Source organism: Ammospiza nelsoni, chromosome 4 (genome assembly GCF_027579445.1).
Source record: "Ammospiza nelsoni isolate bAmmNel1 chromosome 4, bAmmNel1.pri, whole genome shotgun sequence".
Taxonomy (NCBI): domain Eukaryota; kingdom Metazoa; phylum Chordata; class Aves; order Passeriformes; family Passerellidae; genus Ammospiza; species Ammospiza nelsoni.
The window spans coordinates 24,329,957-24,355,211 of NC_080636.1; the positions used below are offsets into that span (position 1 = coordinate 24,329,957).

At 34.4% G+C, this 25,255-nt stretch overlaps 1 protein-coding gene across 1 annotated transcript in view; it reads right to left on the minus strand.

Annotated features, from left to right (window-relative positions):
• ATP8A1 (ATPase phospholipid transporting 8A1) overlaps positions 1-25,255 on the minus strand; it is a 100,458-nt gene that overhangs the window by 46,818 nt on the left and 28,385 nt on the right. Inside the window, exons 12-24 of the mRNA XM_059469861.1 lie at positions 24,192-24,319; positions 21,556-21,633; positions 19,091-19,179; positions 18,509-18,553; positions 15,847-15,919; positions 15,139-15,244; positions 13,852-13,934; positions 13,625-13,674; positions 8,940-9,009; positions 7,877-7,961; positions 4,193-4,332; positions 2,173-2,311; positions 944-1,008 (exon numbers count right to left, since the gene is read on the minus strand). Coding sequence (XP_059325844.1) covers positions 944-1,008; positions 2,173-2,311; positions 4,193-4,332; positions 7,877-7,961; positions 8,940-9,009; positions 13,625-13,674; positions 13,852-13,934; positions 15,139-15,244; positions 15,847-15,919; positions 18,509-18,553; positions 19,091-19,179; positions 21,556-21,633; positions 24,192-24,319 — 1,151 coding nt within the window. The remainder of the gene's footprint in view (positions 1-943; positions 1,009-2,172; positions 2,312-4,192; positions 4,333-7,876; positions 7,962-8,939; positions 9,010-13,624; positions 13,675-13,851; positions 13,935-15,138; positions 15,245-15,846; positions 15,920-18,508; positions 18,554-19,090; positions 19,180-21,555; positions 21,634-24,191; positions 24,320-25,255) is intronic.

Here is a 25,255-nt window from a genome sequence, read left to right on the forward strand (position 1 = left end):
TCCTCTATTAAAACTTTCAAGGTAATTTACTCAAGGTAACGAGTCACTCTAGAAATAGAGACTGACTTGTCATTCCAACCACAAGCAAAGGGTAGGACACAAGATATACATTTGTCAAACAGTAAAATGCACACCATCACGTGAGGCAGAAAACTTCATAAATAGTCTCTTAAAATATTTGCATGGAGCTAGTTTACTCTGTTTCTTGAACTGCCTCTCAGACTACATTCACCTGCTGCTGAAAAAAACATTATGCATGTTATCACCAAAACCAGATTTGCAAGTGACCAGCTTGCATGTACAAATTCAGCTGGCATAAGATACTGCATCTCCATGTACTCTGTACTTTGGCCATGTAAGGAAAGGTTCTCTCAATCTCTATACAATCTAGACATTCCAGTTTGAAATAGAGAGTACACTGCAGTAATCATTGGAGCTACTACCATTTATTCTTATTCTATGTTTATATAAATTTACTATAAAAATAGATTGCTTGATAGATATTTATTCAACTTTTGAATCACCACACTAGAAGTGGTTAATCTGTAATGCTTGTATAATGTGAAACTCCTGGCTTTGAGCTGCATGGATGAAGTCTACTACATGGAATCTGTTTGCTGATAGTTGTGAAGTTCCTTTGTGTAGTAGCTGCACTGTGATTTCAGAAGGTGTAGACTGTTTTCCAGTTATTCAGTAACATTCTGTCACAAAGATCATACAGTCTTCCAAGCATGGAGTACTAAAATTAAGAAAGCAACCCTCCAAGACAAACATAAACAGCATGCCCCCAAACCATGGTTTTGACAGAATTTTCTATGTCTGTCTAGATAAACAGCCACTCCAACTTATTTTTTGTTATTACAGCAACCTCACCATGATGTCTGGATATTTTAAGCAATAAAATAATGTTTCATTAACTGAGAACTTAAAAGATTTTACTTACATCAAGAGAGCCTTCATTTATAACAATTAGTCCCATGTTCTTTCTCAAAAGTTTGCAAGAATGACCTGTTCGAAAAGATTTTGTTTTTAAAAATCAGTTTCACAAAATCCGTTATAACAAAGCATTTTTTCCTGCAATAAATCTACAGACAGAATTAAAAATAAGATTTTCCTAGCTGAAATAAATGATAAAAAAGAAATTCTACTACATTTTATATAAGTACATACATATACAAGTCAGAACAGTTAGAATTTCCCTTGCTGCAACTTGCAGCTGTTCTGCCTTATTCAGAGGTGCTTCAAAGAGAGTTACAGAAAACAACAAACAGATCTCTCTAAGCCTTGTAAATTTTTAGAATGCAACTTGCCTTTCCTTCAAAACTTGCACATATATAGCTTTTCATTCTTTCTTTTATTCTTTGATGCATAAACAGGATGCATTTTCTGTGCTGATGATGTAGCCTGCCTAGTCAAAAATATGTATCACCATTCTTAATAAAGTGGAAATATTGCTATTATGTGTATTGCCTCAAACCTGAAGGTACTAAGAAAAATAACCTTAAATCAATTGTATTGTGTGCATATGGAGAGTTCTTTAAGATTATAAATAATAGCATCCAATAAAAAGGATATATATGACTAAAGTAAGGCTTTATTTTGGACATACATCTACACTACAGCAGTAAGTGCTGATGTGGTCACATGCAAAGAATATTAAATGTTAAAAACAGCTTTCATGTATAACTTTTTAAAGATACAGATTTATCATTGTTGAAATCAGTCTTTTTTACCATCCTTCATAATAAAAAGAAAGAAAAACCCTCCATTGTTAAAACGTTATAGTACTTTAGTTCACCTTTCTTGGAAAGAAGCAAAAATAGAGAAGGGAAACTAAAAATACTCACATTATCTTAATAATATTCCCCCTCATTGTCAAAAGTCAATATATTCTTTTGAATTCATTTCATATTCTATAAAAAAGTACAATTTCCTATTTTTTTGCCTCCTCTCTAACGTAACTTTTTCTTGCTCTTAGAATTTTAACAGAGGCAGAATCCAGCATTTCGTATCCTCCTCCTATCACTGACTAAGTTCACATTCAAATTCTGGAGTGACATATAATATTATTTTTTACAAGACAACTTTCCACTCTGAAAGAAATTTTACTGCATCAACTGCTATTATTTTTAAACCCATAACAAAGAAATAAAGTAAATACAAATATAGTACCAATATTAATGGCAGTCTCTTGTTTGTCCCCAGTAAGTATCCAGATTTTTATGTCTGCTTTCATGAGTGTCTCTATGGTTTCAGGCACTTTGTCTTGTAGTTTATCTTCAATTGCTGTTGCTCCGAGCAGCTGAAGATTCTGTGAACATAAAATATTTCATACATACAGGGTTTTTTGACTTAAATTCAATTTCAATGTTCCATTTATTTTATTTAACTCTCTGTATTTACAACAAGATTAATGCAGTCTAAACCATTAATCAGATTTGGTATCAACAAATAAAGAACTTCCACTTTATTCCATAACAAATAAAGAACTTCCACTTTATTCCATAACAAATAAAGAACTTCCACTTTATTCCATAAGCTTTAACTTAGATATCTGTGTGGCTTGACAAAACTGAACAGTGTGACCACTCAAATTTCAACCAATTACTTTCTCAGTAGCTCAGTAGCTTGTGCAGCAACAGCTACCTTTTCCTGAGGAGTATCTTTCTGATTTGAAGGCTTCAGGAATGCTAATACCATGCCTTCTCTCTTTTAACGATTTCTCTTCCCTTTGTAAAAAAAAAAAATTCAAAACACCTGTACATTTATCTTAGTATTTTATGCTTGATTTTAGCTTCCTATGGAGCAAATCCACACAGTTTTTGTGAATACAGCCATTTTTATATTTCCTATTACTATACCTTTAAAACTAGGTAAATGTTAAAGACACCATTATACATCTAATACTGTGCAATCCTGGCAGCAGCATGGCCTGCATACTACACCCTGAGGAAGCACTTGTGCAGCTTACACACACATTTGTAAAGGTAGCAAGGTTGTCATGGCATTAAAAAGTAGTATCATTTCAAGAATGTTTTGTCACATCCAGATAAACTGCTCCAGAAATGTTTATTAGTGGCTGAAGCTATATACCTTCACCTTTCTTTTTCATGAATTAAACACTACAGATTTGTGAGGCTCTGAATTTTAACCAGTTTTGTCAATCAATCTGTGTTACACTTTCTGAGGAAGAAAACCTAAAAACAACCCCCCCAAAATTTAAGCATCAAAACTTCAAGCACTATTGGTCTCAAGCACTTCTTTTTCTTATAAATTTAATAGTCATGGGACCTTTTTATTGTTGGGGTAGGGAAGTCCTAACTTCATGCTTGGCTACTCCAGAAGGAGTGTTGTCAGAAACTTAAGGCTCTGCTCTTGTGATGCTGTTTCTGGGTACAAACTTGCTTTACAGGCCTTCAGTAAAACAGAGCGTGACAAAGTAGAACAAGTGCAACAGAGGGACACAAAAATAGCTTAGGGCTCAGAGCACACCATACTAAGAGCACCTGAAGGAGTAGGATGAGTTTAACATGGGAAAAAAGAAGACTAAGGGAGGGATTCCTTCTGCTAACTGAAGCTTGCAGAGCAGCATTCTTCTCCAAAATGTATACTGCACAGGGAAAGAGCAAGAGGCACCAGACACATTCTGTAGCAATAAAAATTTTAATTCTGAAGAAGGAAAAAAGACTAAGTTGAACATCAAAAAAAATTACCTGCTGCAGCTGGGAAAACTCCCTCCTTGTGGATACTCTAAACTTCATCAAAGTGTTGGGCAAGCAAAACTAGCCCGGCTTTAAACAGGGATTTGTGTCTATATGACTTCCTGAAGTCCCTTCCAATCTATCTGTTCTTACAGTTTTTTACACACTAGAAGAACTCTAGAAAAAAGCTTTCCAGTAGTTCAACCCATAATCCACAATTTCCAGCAAGGTAGCTACTTGCAGGAAGAACTTTGTCAGATTAATTGTTTCTTCATTTTGATTGTTTAAACTGCAAGGACTACCTGACACAGCTGTCAGTATATCACTAGATTTCGTTTTTCTACCTGTTATTCCTCAAAATTGATTCACTTTTCATAGTATAGAAAATAAAAACAATAATTAAGAACTCACTCTTCTGCTCATCCCTCTGCCCACCCCATCCTCCCCCCCACCAACCCAAAGCCCAGAAAGCTACAACAAGCTGCACATACTTTTTCAATTAGTTCATAGCTCTCCTCAAGTTTGAGTACTCTGTTTTGTATAGCTGTAGAAGCACGGTGATAGACATCCAACCATTCTTGATAATCACTTTCTGAAATCTCAGCCACAGCAAAACACAGAGTCCTTAAGCCTAGAGAGAAAGCAGATAACAATTCAGTATTTTTTAGTCCCTGCCCTGATATGCCTGCAGTGAGTAGCTTTTGAAAGTTAAAATTATTCTCTATTTTATGTATGCTTATGCCTGATTTCAAATTACTGCTGCACATCTTGAAGAACTTTTTAAATATACATAAAGTAAAAATGAACTATAAATAGAAATTTATTCAACAGAGTAACAGTTTCTAAGAAGCTGAACGTAACAGAGGTGATGTATTTCACTGGAAAAAAAGTAAATTTTTATGCAAGATTTGACTTAGTTTAAATTGTTAAAAAAAATGAAGAAATCCCAACACTAGCTGAACAAGTATGCACACAGAAACTTTTAAAGGGTAAAATCAAATCATATTTCTGAGAAAAAGATTTATAAACTTAAAAGTAGCTATGCTATGCTGGAAGGAAGTAAAGTTAAAATATATCAGCACAATGTTACAACTGCCCTTTTCACCCCTCCTCAATATTCTTAGGGAATTCTAGTTCAAAATTTATCATCTAGAAGCCAACTTTGAATCCCCTCATTTAACTTTCCCATCTCACAGATTGTTTCAGCTTTCCAAATTCTTAAAATAAAACCATCATGTACCATTTGGCAATTTTACTTACCAGCCTTTGAGCTGGTTGATATTATTAACAGATTTTTCCTTCAGCAAAAATCTGAATAAAGCATTACAGCAAGAATTTGAGACGGCATGATTTTAAGAAATATCTATTTTTTGACAACACACATTTAACACTCAATTTAAGTAGTTAGGTGTGAATTTTCTAACAGCTCATTTTCACATATTACCAGATTTCTACAGAATGAAGTTGACAAAACTCTTTATATACTAGCCACAGTTTGCAGGCCAGTAGATTTAAAAGGGGGCAGGCAGGATGAATGTAGTCAGCCTTTGGTCACTTGCCCACTCTGCTCTAGGAGACAAACAGCACCACAACCAGAGATGGTTAAATGTAACCTTTATTTGGTCACAGGTTTCTGGAGCATACAGCTCAGCACCAGTGGCAATTTTGAAATTATAAGAGGTTGGGCATGAAATAATACATGTGTCTTAGATGTAAGAGTAATTTAGTATCTTTTTAGTAATTTTTAGTATCTTATAATTTTATCTTCAGGATAAAAACCACGTGTAATGTGGGTATTCTGACAACTAAACAGCATTAGGAACACAGTGTCTCACCATTTAGACTTAGAAGAATAAACTCAAGGCTGACAACTAAAATGATTTTTTTTCTCTGCATAATAAGGATATGCTTACAAGGTCCAAAGCAATGAATATAGGTGAAGGGGAGGAAAGGAATCTATGTCTGACTAATAGTGATACTATTTCCACAATGCTTTCAACATATTTTCTGCAGACAATAAAATGAAAAAGAGAAATCCAAGTGTATGGAATGTCAGCAAATAGTTTTTTCAAGGCATTTGCTTTCTCTTTTTAAATCACTACCTAATTATACTTTTTAAAAAATTTTTAATATGGTTCTTTTCATTGTGACTTAAAAGAATCTTCCAAATAATACGTGGAAAACAAAATATCATTAAGCCTGGTTGGTAACAGACTGGAACAACACAGCAAAATTACAGAGGATTTTTCTATTTATCCAAGCAGGCATTAACACTCCAGCTCAATAAATGCTTACATATAAATGCCAGCCATGCTAACCACTTCATTTTTGAACAACACACCAAGAGCAGGCAGCAAATGCCAAGGACATACTGTCCTGCCACATGAAAGGATACTCATGAGAAACTTTGCAACATAGTTGGCTGCAATTTAAATCTGAAGTAAAAATAAATACCAAATTTTTAATCAATTCCAGAGATATGTGATTTTTTTTATGCTTTGAATTTTATGCTTTTTAAAAGTTAGAAATTCACTCTTCTCAACAGTAAATTTTTCAATCTGTTGAAAAGAAGGATACAAAAAATATCTGAATAAACTTCTTAATCCTATTGTATGTACCGTCATTCTAAAGACAGATGGAATTTTTCACTTTTTATGTTGATTTATTTGGTTCAACTTGACTGTTAAGGAGTTGTACTACTGATGTAATGAGAATGGTAATTAAGAACTGGGTTGAAATTTCCACATCAATTCACATAGGATAGAAGACAGTGATCTAATTTGGTCTTTTGTGTAACCAAATATATACCTTATGACCCAAAGTAACTTTTTCTAGGCTAACTCTGGTTAAGCCTTTCTAGAACCCCAGAGTGTGTCTGAGGGTTTGGGCTATACCCTCAGTCAAATTTTTTTGAGTATAGTTCTGCTTTCAACTTCATTGTAAAATTTATTCTAACTTTTTTACCTTAAGATTCTTTAAGACCAAACAAATACTTCCTGCAGAGATGTTGATATGAAAAACTAACAATAGAAACAGATCTGTGACTTGTTTCTGCTGTCACTGGTAGAACTAAGAGACTGAAGCTGCTTAATACACTAGCCAAAACTCTGAATTCCATGATAAACCAGAAGACAAAACCTAGAGAAGTCATATGCATGACAAAAAAATGACCTTTCATGATAACATGAGTATCTGGCCAGAGATCAGTTAACAAAACATAAGTACTGCTTTTTAGTTTTCTTCCCAGAGTAAGTTTATTTTTAAGTCACATTGAAGATAATTTTAATGTTCTAGTAGCAGTGTATTAGAAAAACAAAGAAGTAGAAACTCTGCAGTTCAGACACCCATAACTCTTATGATTCTGCTTCCAACTCCTCTCTACCAACTCACTGATAAATTGTAATACTGTGACACTGCACAGTACAACACTATAATCCTCTTGAGATACTAAGGGGGAACGGCATGGAACATCTAGGAGCTATGCAGAAACGTTTCTACATTCTGCTTTTCTCATCACATCTGTACTGTGAAATCTAATACAATTAAATAAATAACTGGCTGCTTGTATCAATCATCTTAATTTCACAGTCTTTTAAATTTTACTTACTATTCCTACTTCACAAACCCTCACAGAGAGGTTCCCCACCTCCTGCAACTGTTTTGTAAAAGCGATTATTAAAACTGCAGACACCAAAACAAATCATATGGACACTGGAAATCCCCCTTATTTGGACTGGTGACAGAAACAATACAGCTGAAAGCTACCTTAAAAGCACTACACTCATAATTTCCAACAATCTTTACTTTGGCTACTTCTTCCTGTGTGCCCATCCCTACAGCATCACTGGGTATGGGACATGAAAGCAGCCATGGGAAATGAGATCTTCACAGAAACAATGTGCTATGTGTTTGCTCTCTGGAAAAATATGTTTTGGTTAAAAGATTCTACTGTATACTCTGTGGGTGTGTGGCTTGTTTTTTAGGGTTTTTTAAAGCATGAACTTATTATTAAAATTGCTTGGGAAGAAGAAGACTTTTCTTAAGGAGACATTGCTAAAACAGAAATTTCAAACATAACATGAGTAAAACACTACAGCAAGACAAAATTTAAAAAACGGGAATTTGAGCAGTAACTGAATTTAATATTTATTTTTATAATGAATAATATCACTCACCTTCTGTAGCAAACTGCTCTAGATGTTTTAAGGTAATTTCTTTGTATTTTGAACTTTCAGCAAGACGGTCATAAATTACAGTATCCTACAAAAGAAATAAATATAGTTCAGAACACTTTAATAGAAAAAGGATTTCTGTTTTGGGTAGACAATACAAATCATGTAGGAAAAAGGCTGAAAAATGGAAATGTATTATTTAAGCATCAAAAAGTAATAGACATAATCTTATTTCAAAAGTTAAAGGACTTCTTAATCCTCAGATTTTCTAAATTTACAAAGTCTGCTATAATGCAGTGTTTTTCTTCTACATTTTTGGATGTTACTTCCCCTTATTTTGAAATGTGCCATAATGCTGCCCACAAAGCAAAATCGGTGCTTCATAACTGTCATTCTCAGATTTTTTGTAGCCAGCTTAATACATGGAATATTAACAACAGGTTTGGTTTTTTTTTTCCCTAGAGATGACCAGAAATGGACATTTATATTTAAAAACTTCCTTTCCTTAAACCATTCTGGAACTGGATTTCACCTCCTTCCTCCTCAAACTTGACTCGACATACAGCCTGAGAACTAATGAGCAACTCTCCATTCCCCCAGCATTATGATAAGGATACCGTCTACAGGTCTTGCTTTGGGAAAGTTGACTTCTGTGTAATATCAATGGCTGGCTAACACTCCCATCTAGCCAGTTCTGCTACATTACTATCTCTATCTAATGATCCGTGCCCAGCTACTCCAGCAAGTAATTAATACTTGTTCATCCATTTTCTAGGGAGTACAGAAGAAAGCAATTATTATTAGGAAACATAAAGGTATTAGTCCAGTACAAAGAGTAGGATGAACAGGGCTGTCATACCTTCATAGGCAGTTAGTAAGAAAGGATATTAACCAGTTCATCACATTGAACAACTACATAGCAAAACAATGTAAATTGAAAGAGGAACATCAACATTACTTCCCCTACATTTTCAATGTTTTGACTGCAGTTATTACAATCTTTTGCTTTTGTATTTTTATTGGTAGGATATATTCTTTGTTACAGTAAAAAAAGAATAAAACTCACAGCTCCTTTGCAGTAGAGTCTTAATTTCCCTGATGGTGTGCGAACTATTACTGACATTCTCTTCCTAGTGCTGAAAGAGAAATAAATTCTCTATATAAGGTGGTTCATAAATATAAGCATTTACCAATATTTTAACTAATAATATCAATATATATCTTACGTTACACAAAGAATAAAAGTCAGTGCTATCAATTCTGAATTATGCTCTCAGCTGACTGGGATGGAAAACAGTTTTAGTGCACACCAATTAAAATGAATGCTATTTTTCTGTGCATACTTCTGTAGGCCTTTTTCCCATTAAAAGGATATTAAGAATTGTCACCTTCATCTAAATACTGTATGACAAAAAAGCACCTTAAAGCACAAAGCACTTATTGTGAATATCATAAATAGATATTGTATCATGGACTGTTTCAGGTTTTTCTTCCTTCCTTCCCAGCCAGCCAGAATCACTCATACACTGTACTGTGCTGCAATCCTATTACTGTTATCCCAGAGTTTCATTTATCATGCAAAGTTTTCAGTATGCTAAGAGCTGGAAACGGGCTGGACTAATTTTAAGTACTCTCTGGCTCTCAGTTGTTAATAAAATCCAAGTTATTTTCTCTTTTTGTCCTCATAACTGAGGTAGAAATTGGAAGGAAACATGGAGAAGACTGTCACGGTCTGTTTTCTGTCTTCTTCCCTTTGAGGTTTGCCAACAAGCATTCTTTAGGTGCAAGATCATGTCCTGTCAAGACGTGTATTTATATCATAAGTCTTTCAAACTTCAACTTTATAAATAAATCTACAGAAACTATTTAGGGAGCAAAACACTTCTCATAGAACAATTCACAGTAAAACAGAGATGGAAATAAATGGTCCTTTAACAATTTTGGTTCCAGCTGGAACAGGATCCCATTTATACATCATCAAGGAGCATTATTGTATAAATGGTTCCTGAAGTTCAGACTCCCATGGAAAACATCCTGTAATTGGAATGTGGACATAGGTGAAGGAGAGAAATTTATAATTATAGATGAAGTCACAGGCTGAAGAGTGTCTTCAGGAAAACATTTTCTAATTTCTCCTGGGTGTGCACTCTGTTTCAAGTAAAAATTTCTGAAAGGTAATATTAAATAACATTGTTACTGTGAATACTGCACAAAAGCCCATACAAAGCCATTAACTGCTGCAACTTCTTTTCCATTTCACCTCTAAACCTCCGATAAGTAGAATTCCAAAAAGCTTTAGACAGTGTCCAGTTGTGAATCTACTTAGACAACACTGGAGAAATAAGGATCATCTAAACTACAGTTAAGCTGCCTAAAATAAAAGCATGTCTCAGATCCACATTGATTCCAGCCAAGACTATCTAGCTTCTGCTACTTGAATTCATTACACTTGCCAGAATGTTCAATTCAGAAATAGTGAAGGAATTACAGTAGGTGAGGGGATGTATAAAACAATAATTTGATCTATTTACCCTTGACAGGTAAAAATTCAGCAGTTTTGTATTTGTCTTGCAATACCAGAAGATTGCAACCTTGAAGTCCTGTATGGAGTTGAATATTATTCTACTGAAGATGTATCAAAGAATAACCAATGACTTCCTGTAGCATTCTGAATTTTAGCTATACAGACAGACATTGAATCTTCACTGACATAGATTTTCTTAGTAAAACTGCAATAAAACTAATGAACAACAGCTACTGTCAAGGACTTCTAACTTCTTAAAAACCTTTTTACGGCACTGACAGTTTTATTTCCTTTTCCTGGTGAACTACAGTAAGCCACTAAATTGCACTACTGCAAATAATTGTAATTGTGACACCACTGTTTTGTTCTGCTTGTTCTCTATAGAAGCAACGTGAGCAGCCATAAAGATGACCTGGTTACAATGGGAAAAATACTGAACAGAAAATGTTTGCTTAAATAGTGACAGAGAAAATGCCTGGAAGCCTATAAATTGGAGGCATCCTGAGATACCATCAATATGCACAAAACTTATCTAGAATTTTTTGTCTGGAAAAGGGAGAAATTAGGAATTGACAAAAATCTGGAAAAATAAAAATTTGTCTTGGAGAAAAGAACCCACCATCATGTACTGGCAGTCCCAAGTGAAATACAGAAATTAGAAGCATCTACTGATTGTTGAATGTGGTTGTGTCCTGCATTTCCTTATGTCTGTGCCCCACACAAATGACTTACCAGAGAGTCAACCCCAACACAGAGCCTGTCTAAGAGTCAGCCCCAAGCAAATCATCCTCATCCTCATCCCCAAGCACACCCCCAAGGGGTGTGCTTGTATACATTCCTTTGCTAACAGTAATTTTTAATAATGTGCAATTAAAAAGTAGGTAAAAGAGCCCCCATGTCCTTGTGTGCTATGGAATCCTGCAAACCCACTGTTGGGATCCCTATGGACCTGCAGGCTGGGTAACCCCTTGGGCTGTTACTAAGACGCAGAATAGCTGGTAATTCCCAAGGAGCTGCAGTGGAATTATAAATAGACAGAAGCATCTTAAAGAGACAGAAATACTTCCCTAAGCCACAAGATTTGCCAAGAAGCTCTTGGTAGGTCCAGTTACTCTACCACCTGACTTAGGATTAAACAACCACAGAAAACAAACACTGCTACAGAGGTTTTGGTGCCTCTTCTGTCAGCCACTCACTCTTTTTTTACTTTTAGAAGTAAAGTCAAAAAATCAGTGTCTTCTGGAGCTTTCTGAATGGATGAGAGGAGGTAAGGCCCCAAATGCTCTAGGATGCCTTCTGTCTGCCCAGCACAACAGCTAAGAAAATGTGGATTACTCATGAAACCAATTACACAGGAGAGACTAATCAAGGCATGAATTACAGGTAAATACTGTAAATACAGGAAAATACTCTCTTTTCACAGGCACAAGTGTAATCACTGAAAAAAGAGAATATCAGAAGTGACAAGTCCACTAAGTATTCCTACAAATTCTACTTCTGTAAGATGCTTCTCTGTAAGACTGTCCTATCAAATCTTGATGCTATTGCACTCTACTTGCAGAAGAGTCTTAATTGGTGAGGAATTTATTGGCATTTTTTCTGGGAAAAACTTGGAACACCTGCAAACTCTTAACAGTTTATTCAAAACAGATTACTTCTCTGAAGGTACATGCTCCTACCCACACAAATAGTGTTGTTTTGGAGCCAAAATTTCTCTTGCTGTGGAACACGGGTGACCTCTAGTGCTTCCAACAAGTCAATTCCAAGCACAGCTAAATACTGCAGAATATCAAAAACATCTATAAAAACTGAATACTTAACAAAATTCTGGGATCAGTATCCACCAAAAATCTTATGCCTCCGAAGGCTGAGATTTAAAAGCAATTCTCGCACCTCCATAAAGTATCACAATTTAAATTACAATTTTAGACTTATGCAGAAGTTTTTAAAAAATCAATGAAATCAAGACATAGATCAAAACCAGAAACAAAGTAGCAATCCTGCACTCTACTCCAGAAACACAGTATGAACTTTCACAGAAGTCAAATTAACAGCAATGCACTTTGCTCTACAAACTTGCTACCTTACAAGAAAAATAAAATGCAAGCAATGCCTGAAAAAAAAAAATGAAATCATGACACAAATCTAAAAAAATTCACCTATGTCCCCTACAATATAAGAAACCCCATTAATTGCAAAAAGACGTAAAAATACATTAAAAACTATAAAAATTAGTTTCTTTCACTGTTTCATACTATTATTGCTATTACTATAAATATAGGCAACTAACTCTGATTTCACACAATTTATCTTCAGTCTGTCATTCATGCGTTGGATTGTTTTATTTTTTCTCCTTTTTTGTTTTTTTATTGGTTTTGTTTTGTTTTTAGCTAAGCTTAAGGGAAATATAATACAACAGGAAGGAAAACAACAATCACTTCCCACAGGTACAATAATGAGTAATCATTTTAAGAAGAAAAGGAACTTCCTCTACATGCAAATGTCTTCCTTATCCTGTGCCAAAGTAAGCAATAGGCCTACACAAACATTTAGAACACAGGCAGCATGCACAGATACAACATAAACAGCTCTGGATAAGAATCGAAACTGCATCCACCTTTCTTATGAGTACATTTATAACTCCAAGAATTTTACCATAAAATTTTTACTGAAAGCAAAAGATGTGATAAATTCATATCCCAAGTAAGCCAACTGGTCAACTACTGCAGCGATGCTGCTCAGAAGATACTGAATCTCAGTCTAGAGTACTTAAACAAGCCGTAATGATACAAGTATATTTAAGGTCAAATGCAAAATTTATTTTAGCAGCAATGATAAATACACTTATTTTTTGATATATCATATGGTGTCAGGGTTTTCAGAAATACATTTAGAAGTTGGAACACTTTCCTATATTATTTTCCACAGATTTTTTTAAGTTTTGATATCAAAGTTTTTTTAATCTTTGAGCAAAGGCAAAAGTGAAAAATATAAGTCATAATGTAGACAACAAGAAAAAAAAGAGCCTCCTAAAATTTTTACAGTAAACCAGGCAGTGTAATCTTAATCATGTACTCTGGTCTGTCTATAGTGCCTTTACATATTACACAGATAGAGGCTACATAACCTGCATACTTTACCTGGAAAAATATAAAAAATGTAAGCATTTTTATCCATGAGAGAAGTGTCTAAGTATTTTCATAAAAAGACACCAAGTACAAATTTACCTTGTAAATTCCAGGACATTTAGCAGTTCATATCTCTCTTCCTGTCCCAACTGAAGAATAAAAAAAACAAACCAGAGGGTAAGAATTCAAAAAAAAAAGTCAAGCAAAAGAACAAAACCAATCAAACAACATATCAATACTAATGTATCATAATGCAGTTATTCAGATTATTTAAACTAAAACACAAGCAAATGCAGTAAATTATAATGTTATTCCAAAGTACTTACAGACTCAATGATTACTGAGTCAGGTGTCCTTCCAGTGAATACAAAACGAAGATTCCTGGCTGCTCTGACCAATGCTCCTTCATCTGCAGCAAGTTCAATAGTTATTTTACAGATGTACAAGAAAACTGTTAATCATGATTTAATCAACACAATCCGGGCTTTTCTACTTTTCACTTCCTTTTTCCTTTATGGATTTTAAGATTAAATGTGGTGCTGGAAAGAACTCTTTGTTTCTGCTGTGAAAACTGATGAAATGAGTTAACAGTTTAGAGAAAATAAGCCCTGAAAGGAACACACCTCTCAGCTCAGTAATGAGAGCACCCTCTCCAAAGCACCTAGGTTAGCACCTTCCCCAGGTTACTGGACAATGTTCAATGCTTTTTGTTTAAGTTCTGGTTTGGAAGAGAAGAGTGGTAAGTCATTGCTGTAAATAACAGATAACTTCAATGTGTAGACTCAAGAAATCAGCAACCACATCTGCAACAGTCATCAGCTGTCTCCAAGTGGCTCAGGATGTCAGAATGGAGTCTGCTTGCAATGCCGAATGAAACAGTGCCATGACCCGGTGAACTTTATTTATGGCACTACCTCTGCCCTTTTCTTTTAGTTGTTGAAGGCCAGGATTCACAGAGCCAGCCACCTAGAAGCTGGAGAGCCCAGGAAGAACCTCTACACTTGAGGTAATTTTTCCCATCATAAATTGTAATATATTAGCTCAGCAGGGCTGAGCATATTTTAATCATTCTGCCTTGCTTAATCATTTCCTGAATTAAAAAACTGTCTATGAACCACAATAGGCTTGAAATAGACCTTTTGCACAATAAACTTTTCTCAGTCTTTAATAGAATTTATCACAACTTCTATCCTATTAGAAATATTTCTGTTTTGATTACACAGTCTCTGTTTTAAATCAGTATCATGGTTACCAAGTACAGAATAGGCTTCTAGAATGAGCAAGGACATCAATTTGTGTCCTGATTTGATTTTATTTACTTCTGAGCACTTCCTTTAGAACTCCACAGCAATCTGACAACACCATAGCAGTGCTGTATAGTTACTGATTCTTTGCCCTTACATAATCCATGTAACATTCAAATGTATTTTCTAATGAAAATTTTAAAAAGTCTAAATCTTTTTTTAAATAACTGATTTTAGCTGATACCAATTAGTTTTTGAGGGATAAGTCTGGGGTTTTTTAATTTTGGAAGATTCTTCAAAAACAATAAACTGAGTAAAATTTGCTTGTTGAGTTGACAGAATATGTTCACTGAATTATTTGAGTCTCACCTGGAGATGCTGCTTGATATATAATTTTATCACCTTCTCTTTCTGGAACTGCTGTATGACACACTGCCATCATTGTCAAGAACTCACATATTATAGGTGCAGTTGGCTAAGAAAAAAAATAGGTCACAGTGTGATTCATCATTTAAGCAATAAACAACCAAAATGTAATAATAGATATAGACAAATAATAGCCCAGAAAAATTTAATGAAAGGTACCTCTTTTCTTTAAATACTATCTGTAAGCTAATTTCAGCATGCACATACTTACTTATATACTGCTCTACTTACATACTGGTTATATAAATAAAATTTAGTGGCATTTGCTACCATAACAATCAAAATTAGATAACCAGAAACATGGAACAGTTCAAATAATTACTTTTTAGGGAAGGTAAGTATGAATGATGTATTGAAAGAATTTTACTTTATTCACAGAAGTCTCTTGAGATGTTGTAATTTTTACTAAAAAATAGTCTCTTCTACTTTTGTCTAGTACTGTATTTGACAACACTTCTTGAGAACTTTTAGAAAGACGTAGCAAACAAAAATCACATGGAAAATGTTGCAAGATCAGACTGCTTTAAAGATGAATATATCAGGCACTTCAAAATGTTAAAAGTGGAAATTATTTAAAATTATTTAGTCAAAAGAGGGGTAAAGAGACATATAAGTAGAATAGTTGATGACAATTGATTCTATTTAACTTACATGGTTGTTCTGAAGATTATCCAGTAATGATACGTCACTAAATGTCTTTTCTTCTACATTTTGTGGGCCTTGCCTAGAAATAATTGAGTAAAAAACAGATCACTCTTAGCATGATTTTAACAGTTTATATACAAATCATCCAAACACAAGTTTTGGGCTATAACTGCTACAATAAAGGCTGCAATCATGTATTGTGAGAAAAAGAATTGAAAAGTTACTTGTCTCACATTTCCAAAGTTTGTTTAATTTAAAGAAACCTTGGTTTATACAAATACGCTTAAATCCAGCAAAGTTTTTCTGCAGAATTTAGGTAATGAAGGATGAAGTAAAAATATATCCACAATGTAAAACTGAGGCTTCTTGTCTTCTGGTCTCTAGAATGAGATTATAAAAGGGGCACAATAAATATACAGGCCCAAAGAGATCACAGTTCATCAAGAAATTAGCATTTTTAGGGTAAGTTTCTAATGTCTGTAGAAAAGCAAGTCTGGAATCTGAAAGAGGTAAACAAATGAGTTCAGACATCAGAAAAGTCTGCATGCAGAGAATTTGCTTTTTATTGCTTATGATCAAAAAGGAACATATGAAATGGAAAGATAAGGAAGACATAACAACAGTGGTGAAGTATGGACTTAAGAGATGCAAGGAGGAGATGGTTCTGGAGAAGTCATACACTAGCATCTCCCAAATTGCACAAATATTCTGGCTGAATGTGAGAGCTCAAATATGTAGATACTTCTAGGAACATTTGTTACTGCAGCTGACTACAGCTACAGTCTTAATACTACAGCCTAAGTATTAAGACAATCTAGATGACTTTGAATTTAGTAAAATAAAAACTGCTGAAATGTGAATCCAGTTGAAGGAACTTTTTTCTCATTTACTTTGGATTACATAATCTTACAAAGAATAAATATATTTGGTGATTTAAGTTGAAGAATAACCAAAGACACAAAGGCAGTCTAAAGATTCTCTAAGTAAAACCAATAGTGAGCTGTTTTAGTCCTGCAGTAACTACTGTGGAGAAATACAATGTGCAGAATCTCCTCTGTACCGCCATGTAAGGAGTACTTTTTCTAACTTTGTAATTATAGCAAAAGATTTGAAGTATGCTTCTTCACCAAGACTTCTTTTCTGAATGTAAAGCAAATAGATCTTGAGGTGTCAAATACTAACATCTTCAGACACATTATATTTGTTCAGAGTCTAAGCTTTAAGCTTTGTTTGCTTAAAGCTTTCTGATATAAATTTTCTGGATTCTCAGTGCTAAAATACAGAAAAATATTTGCAGGTGTAAGTTTTAACGAAGCAGAAATCAATTCTTTCTAATACAAAAAAAAGATACAGAAGATTTGGGATGTAGTATATTAGTCATGTTAGGGCTAGAAATGTTACTGGCACAAAGAGATTTTATTAATTGCATTAGATTTACACACCAAGAAATTTCAAATATAATTTTTTTAAGTATTTCTAATATATTCTTTGCCTATAAGGTTTGGATTCATTTTTTTTAAAAACCACTGTTCGAATATCAGTTTATCCATTTCAGATGTCTTCATAAAGATATTTATGTGAATAAATATTTATTCAAAACCAGTCTTTTTTCATTAATGGTTTATAAGCAAGCATGCTTCATTTCATGTAAGCACTGCCTTGTTTTAATGAAATTCCTTGTATGCAGTTAAGTAAACTTATGTATCTTTAGGAAACATTTTCCTTCTACATCAAATGATATTCAGGTCAGGTAAGATTCTGGGTTATGCCTGTGTTCTACATTTTATGTGTTGCAGGAGGAAATTTTCTGGCTTTGTTTTTTTTTTTTTTTCTATCTAAACAAAGAATTATTAATTCTAATTTAGTCATGATTTTTTTCCTTCAAATGTTTTCAACAAAAGATGACAACACGTTCCAATTTTGTGTTCCAAGTCTTGTTGTGACTTTCAACAAATAAAATAAAGATAATTTAAAGACTGTAAACAACTTTTTTTTTCTGTGATGTATCTGAGTTTATTTTGAATGGTATTGCAAATATTTAGTGTAAGAAAGTATGATGAAGAAGCACAAGGCTCATGTAGATGACAGCAGAAAGGAAGCCAGGACTTTTCTTTCCTGAGGTCCTCATTAAGACATTAATGTTAGTCCCAAGTGTATTCGGGTGCTCTAATCTCAGTTCCAGTTAAGAACTATGCAGTGCTAATATTCTAAAACTATCTGGAGGAAGTAAAATAGCAACAATAACATCACATATTTTTCACTCTCAAATATGGATTTTTTCTAAACATAGTATTGATTATTACTAACATATTACTGACTACCAGTAGAAAAGTGTGATTAAAGTTAACATAGTACCAGATATATAATAAAAGACAAAACTTTCTCTCCAATAAGTAGTTCTGAATTGCACCAAGACTGTCAGTATAGCGACTGCACTATATTTCAGGGATTCACCAAGAGATTCTATTCCAGAGTATGCAACCTAATGCCACAGAATTTGAACGGCATAACTTTGTGTAAGATGGTCAGTCTGTGTGAATTCAATGCTGAATTAACTTCTGAGCAGTAACATATCTCACATTCAGTTCCATCTCTAAATATACTGCTCAGTATTTTTAAACCTGAATCTTCAAGAAACAGCAGAAGCTAAATGATTTTTAGAGCTTACCAATCATCTGAAGGAACACTATAATCCTCAGGCTCAGGGCAATGGCTGCACAAGAAGCAAGGAAAAAACAGAACAGGGACAGGAGAAAGAATCACAAATGCTAAGAAACTGGATCATGTGTTAAAAAGAAGTAGTTAGTTAATAAAACAAAATTACCAAAAAACCCTGCTTTGCAGCTATTTTGCTAGTGCCTAGATTGCAATGAAAATTGCAAAAATACGGTCTTCCTATTGAGACTTCATAAACTCTAACAAACCAAGTTTTTGCAAGTCTCCTTCAGGTTTTTCTTTGTTACAACATTATACAGGGTAAACGATGGGAAAACCATGCATATTGAAGATATTGAATTGCCTTACAGCAGAAAGCCTGTGATATCTCAACTTTATTTTTGTTCCTCTTTGCAAAAAGAGACTTCGTGACAGAAGCGATCCTGTCTCTTATGAGTAATATTTTATAGTCACAAAAAGCTGACTGAGTTGTAGATATTTTCAGATGTAAGTTTATTTTAACTACAGTATTAATGTATGAGTACATATGGACAGGCAGAGGCACACAGATGAATAAATACATAGAAATACCTACCCATATGCAATTCCTGCTACTGTACACTTCTTAAATTGCATGACATTGCACGTCAGGGTACCCGTTTTGTCAGAAAATATATATTTGACCTAAATGAACGATAAAATCCATTATGCATCAACATTCAGCAGTTAGTGACATATCTAGTACAATTCATGACTATCAACATTTGAAATATTTTTACCTGTTCTGCAATTTTAACAGTTTATAGGAAAAAATCCAACAACAAAATCAATACATAAACATGGCAGATACACAGCCTTCATACCCACTTCCAAAGAAATCAATCAACTGAGATGTCAGGAAACTTAAGCTTTCTTCAGTACACAGTGGTGTAATTAACCATCCCTCACTCTACATTTTTCTGAAGTGCAAGAAACTTGTGAAGACCATTGAATTTGCCAGTAAAACATTAAACTTTGGACAGAAAGCAATATGCTAAGTAAAGTATCTACATATGCATTTCTGAGCCAATCTTTTTGACATAGAAATATCTTCTTAAAGCCAAAATGTTAGTAAAAGCACAACATCTCAGAAAAGCCAAATTACAGGAAAAGGAGAAATAAATTCCTTTCTACCTACTCTACATCTTCTATTCCCCTGGCATTATAAACCCTTCTGTTCCAGAAACTACTAGGTAGAGCATTTCAAAATTCAAAGCTGAAGTACATAAACCTGTGATATTTTTAAGTTTTGTTTAAACCTAATCTTATGAAAAAAGTTAATATATGAAGGAATGAGGTTGTCTGTGACAAATCAAAAGTTCTCTGAGTCACAGGTAAACTTCAATTCATTAAATTTTACTTCTAATTTTAAAAAAATCAAAGAATTCTTAATTAGGAATTAACTACATTATACCTGGGACTAATAAAGCTATGTATAGTAAAAATGTTTCTGAGGAACTATGCCTTAGTAAAATCAGCAGTAATAACGAATCTTTCTGTGTCAGGTTTATGCTGCAAATTGTATATTTTTTTTCTGTGTGGGCACAATGGGAAAGTGGGAATTGCAGCTAAAAAAAGTCAACCTTTTTTCCCAACACAAGTTTTGCCTTTCTTAAAACCTGAAGATCTGTTGGGGCAAATCTCTTCATTACATGTGCAACCCTCATGTACTTCAAAGAAGAAACCTGCTCTTTTTAGTAGAGTCCTATGGTCTCCATACAAAAATCTGCTCAAATTAAGAATCTGCCGAAAAAATGCAAGTGGAGCCTGACTAGCTCTTAATGGTGAAGGAGAATTTGATGAGAATCCTAAGAAATGAAGGCAAAAACTACTTAAGTCAAAAGGAAAGAATGTGTCGGAATGTGAATAACAAACTAGCTGCAGAGATAGAAAAAACAGATTGTGTAAAATGTAACAGAAGGAAAGCTAAGATTCAACAAAGAATCCTCCCTACTGGAGGAGCTTGTACTCCCCTTCAAAGCCAGCAAAAGAACAAAATATCCTGCACATACATATTCAACCAAACAGGCAAAGGCTCTGTACTCCTCTATGCAGACCAGTCATAGAACATGTTAACTTCAAGCAGTTTTTCCAAAAGACACATATTAGTCCCTGGGACTGCTTTACTATATGGCTAAATCTGAGCTATTGATTTTGGAAAGCTAGAGACAACTTTTACATGCCCATGAAATAAAGTAAAGAATTAGTTATGAGAACTTCTAGATTAGGAAATGCAAGAACTTGCATACTTGTGTTCATAATACAATTCAATTAAATGAGCATGTAATTTATTTCCCACAGCAAGAGCTGCTCACCACCAGTGTTCCAGAAAGCTCAGCACATTTTTAAAGCCAGACTGCAAACACAACTGACTGAAAGATCAAATACCATGTGTAGTTCTTCTAGAAGGACATCCTCTGCCCCAGGCACATTTGCACTAAGTCATACTTCTCAAATATGAACATATAACAAGTGATGTCTTGTGAAAAGTCAAACTGATTTTACAGTATTAAAAGAGAACTCCAAAGCACAAAGAATTAAGCCCAAATTTCCAGGGTTTAATTCAGGCCCCATTCCATTCACAGCTTCCAGTCTTTAGTGGCAAGAAAAGACGACATGTATAGAACTGATTCAACCCTAAGATACTCGCTGTCACTTCTGAGGAATGCAGAGAATGTGAAAAAAAACTGACATACTGAAGACACACTTTATCATAAATGTATATATTGAGACTAAATTTTATGCCACAGACAGCCTTAATGCTCAAAATTCCTTTGATTTTGTAACTTTATTGATACATTTCAATCTTCCGTGATTACCACATGCACATTGATACAGAAGAGATTGTTCCTTTAATACTGGCTTTAATTCACTGACACTTCAAAGTATTTTTAAAAATATCTGACAAAACAAAGAGAATAGAAATAAGCAAATACCAAGTCAAGAGTATATTTTTTTAAAAATAAATCCTCACAAGAATAATTTCAATACAGAGTTAGAATCAGTAATTCTTTTATCTACCTGTCCAAGTTCTTCATTGAGATTGGAAGTACGAGCCATTGCAGCAGTGTCTGTAGGTTCATAGTGCATATCTATGTCCTAGAGATAAAAAGTACATATATTTAAAAATCTGTCCTTCAGAATTTTCACAAAAAGTCTAGCACATAAATAGAACAGTTAAGTGTAGAAGAAAAGACCACACATGAATGGGTCTAAGATTGTTTCAACATGAGAAGCCACAGACACTATCAGATCATTTCCAAGAGACCCCAGTAGAAGAAAGATTTTCTGATGGATGATTTTTCTCAGATTATTTCTAGTGATCAGTATATTGAAAAACAGTTGACCCACACATTTAAAATGACATTAGCAACAAGCAGAAATGACTCATAGGGAGAAGTGAGTATTACCTACTTCTATTGTATGCACAACCAGTCATTTCTAAATAGCAAGATAAATATATCTTGAGATTAAAACATGAAGATAAATTTGAGAGTACACAATAAATGTAAGATACAATTCATATGGTGTGAGTTCTTTTCCTCTTACTTGTTAAATAAACATCAGAGTTTGTTTTCAAATACAGTAAAAGATTAAAACATTGTCAAACATGGTAATGTAGTGCAACAGATTGCAGACGACCAACTTCTCCATACAAATATAATCTACACACAAAGAGAAATATTACTTAACAAAAATGTCCATAGTCCCAGATTAGGATAAATAAAAGGCAACTAATCCCTTATAATGAGAAACTGGGGCAAGAAAGGAAGTTAAAACAGCCTTTCTGATTTCTTGTATAAACAAGAATTACAAGTGGTAATCTACACATTCAAGATGGGTCTTTGTTGAATATTTTTTTTCAAATACATAAAATTAAGGAAGAATTTCACTGCATTCACCAATTTGTGAACATTTTGTTTTATAGCACAAAAAAAAAACCCTCAAGAAATCGAAACTAGCTGACTGCTCACAAGAGTATTTAACTTTTAAAATAAAGCATATGCATTCTTATCTATATCTCCATAATATATCTTACACATACAAATCTATTTCACAGATTTGATCAAGGAATCAGATTAAAGTGTTCAGAGTGCTATGATAAATTTACATTCAGAAAAAAATGGAAAAATTGAAAGCATGTTTACATGGCTTTAAGGAAAACAGCTCACTCCCACTCCGAGTAAACCCTTCATTTTCCCCACTAATTCATTAAGAAAAAAAAAAAGAGAATGTCAAAATGATTTTTATATGTTTCATAAGGGATAATACTAGCAGACACTGCCTTTGTACAATGAACCTCACTCCATTAAACTAGGGTTGTGCTCAGAAAAAAAACAACAAACAAAACCAAAATGCCAAAGCAAAATGCCAAACTCTCCAGCACTGCAAAACACATTCTTCTGATCATTCTGAATGAAACTGATACCTGAATATCAATAATGAGAAAGTAAAAAGCAGAAAAACAATGTCATGAGACTGAAATGTTATAATTCATGGCTTAAACATTGATGTGAAAAGCTGCATCACCAAAGCCCACCTTGAATGGGCCCTATGAATGAAACCTTGGACTGTGAGTTAGGAAGAGAACTTGAGATAAGCTAAAAGGACACTTTTGTTCAATCATCTCAGCTCTGGGAAGAAACAGATAAGTCTGGGAGAGCATCCATTGGAGAGCCAAGCCCAGCAGCTGCCCTGAAAATCATCCCTCCCTAGCTTTGGGCTGGGGAAGGCCACAACTCCCAACTTTATCTCCTGCTGCCAGGTTTGCACACACTCCCTGCCCACCAAGGGTGGAGGAGGAGGAGGGCCTTGGGTGTGGGGTGCAACCTCTGGTCAGAGGTAGCGAACACCCATCCTCCATCCCACAAACTGGCTCAGCTGTGAAACAACCCCCCACCACCCCAGGAAAGCCACATCCACAGGACATTCATGTGAGGAGCAAGCCAGGGGGTGTCACAATCATCAAAGACTCCCAAAGTGCTCCCTAGACTCATCCTTGAAGCCATGCCTCAGAGCACTGCTCGTGATGCAAAATGATGCAACCAATCCAGAGTCCTGCCAGAGCCAGTGTCAAACTTGCCCTGGACATCTCCACATGGCCCAAATCAGGCTGGTTAATTAAATATTGAATTCTATGCCTTTCAGAGGGGGACACTCACCACCAAGCAGACTAGATGGAGAGGACCAATGACACATCGCTGGGACCCACAGAGGGATGATATATTTCTACCTAATCTGATATATTTCTATTTAATCTCTCTCACTCTTACTATCCCCCTACTCTCTTTTTCTATTTCCTTCTTTCTAATTTACTGTTAAATAAAATGTATCAATTCTTTGGTATCAACATTTAAACTTGTTTGGCTTTAATCATGTTTTGGGGAACATCTGAACCTTAAGTTTCTCTCTGCAATCCACAGAAGGCTCAGTTTGCTCCTCTACAATTACTGAGTGGATCACAACAAACATGCTCCAATAATCAATCCGGTGCTGCTATAAGTGCACTAAAAGAAATTACCTTCTCAGATTCCACTAATAATAAATAAACAGCATTCAGAAAAAGTCTGAAAAAAATGTATACATAAAAAAGCAACCCATCATTTCACTTGTAACCCACTTGATTTTAGAAATCAATATTAAAAAATAATATTTACCCAATTTATGAAATATGCCTGGATAAATTTAACGACTTCAAGTGTAACCAACAAGCTGATTGGAATAAGATTATTGAAGAGAATGATAAAAGTCAAGAAATTCAATCCAAAGTTGCTTGCTCCACCATCTGCCAAAAAATAAAGTAATCAAATAAATATTTGAGACTGTAGTTAGAAGTATATATATGTACTATATTCAAAATATTGTACGAACAGCTGATTTTTATTAAAATGTTCTCAGAAGCATCTTTGGAATTAATTACAGTATCACTTGCCTATGGATAAGACCTTCCTCAGAGTTAAGGATCTCAGTTGTAATATCAGAGTTCAAATTCAGCAATCTTTGCATTCATCTCCAATTTCTGAAGAGCAAACTTACCAGCCATTCCCTCTTTTTCTACATTTTAAGATCAAAATCTGGGAATATCTATATAAGCAACCAAGTTCTAAACTCAAAATATTATAGTTGAACATTTTGAAAAGGGAATTATATAGTGGAATGAATTTTTTCTCCATCCACCTTAACACAATCATATAGTCTCCCTCAACAGAGCAAAATGCTTTGAAAGAGGTAAATTCACACCCCATGAAAGGGAGATATGAAGTCAGAGAGTTTAATGAAAGTTATAAACAACTGGAAATGTGAATATTAAAATATAAACAAGTAAGTTTATACTCCTTTTTCCTTTCAAGTTTTAAGTTTTTCTTACAAAGATAACTCTAGCAGTAGCACCTTTGAGATGATGAGAATGGGAAAGTCTGCTGTGCAGTAAAGCAAAAGGGTAAAAGATGAAGCCTGCCTAGCTCTATTCAAGGTATCTCAAAGAAAATTGGCCTCAGACAGGTTTCCACTGTCTGTCCAACGTGGATTTGGTTGTTACTATAAGATCCAAGAAAGAAGGTTTTGGAGCCTTTCATTAATATCAATTCCTGCATCAAATTATGTACTTGCCTAAAAGATCAGGGAGCTACAAAATTAAATAACTAAGGGGAAAGGGGGAAAAATGCACTTACATATAAATTATAATGCTTCTTACATATCTGGTATCAGAACAACTATATGC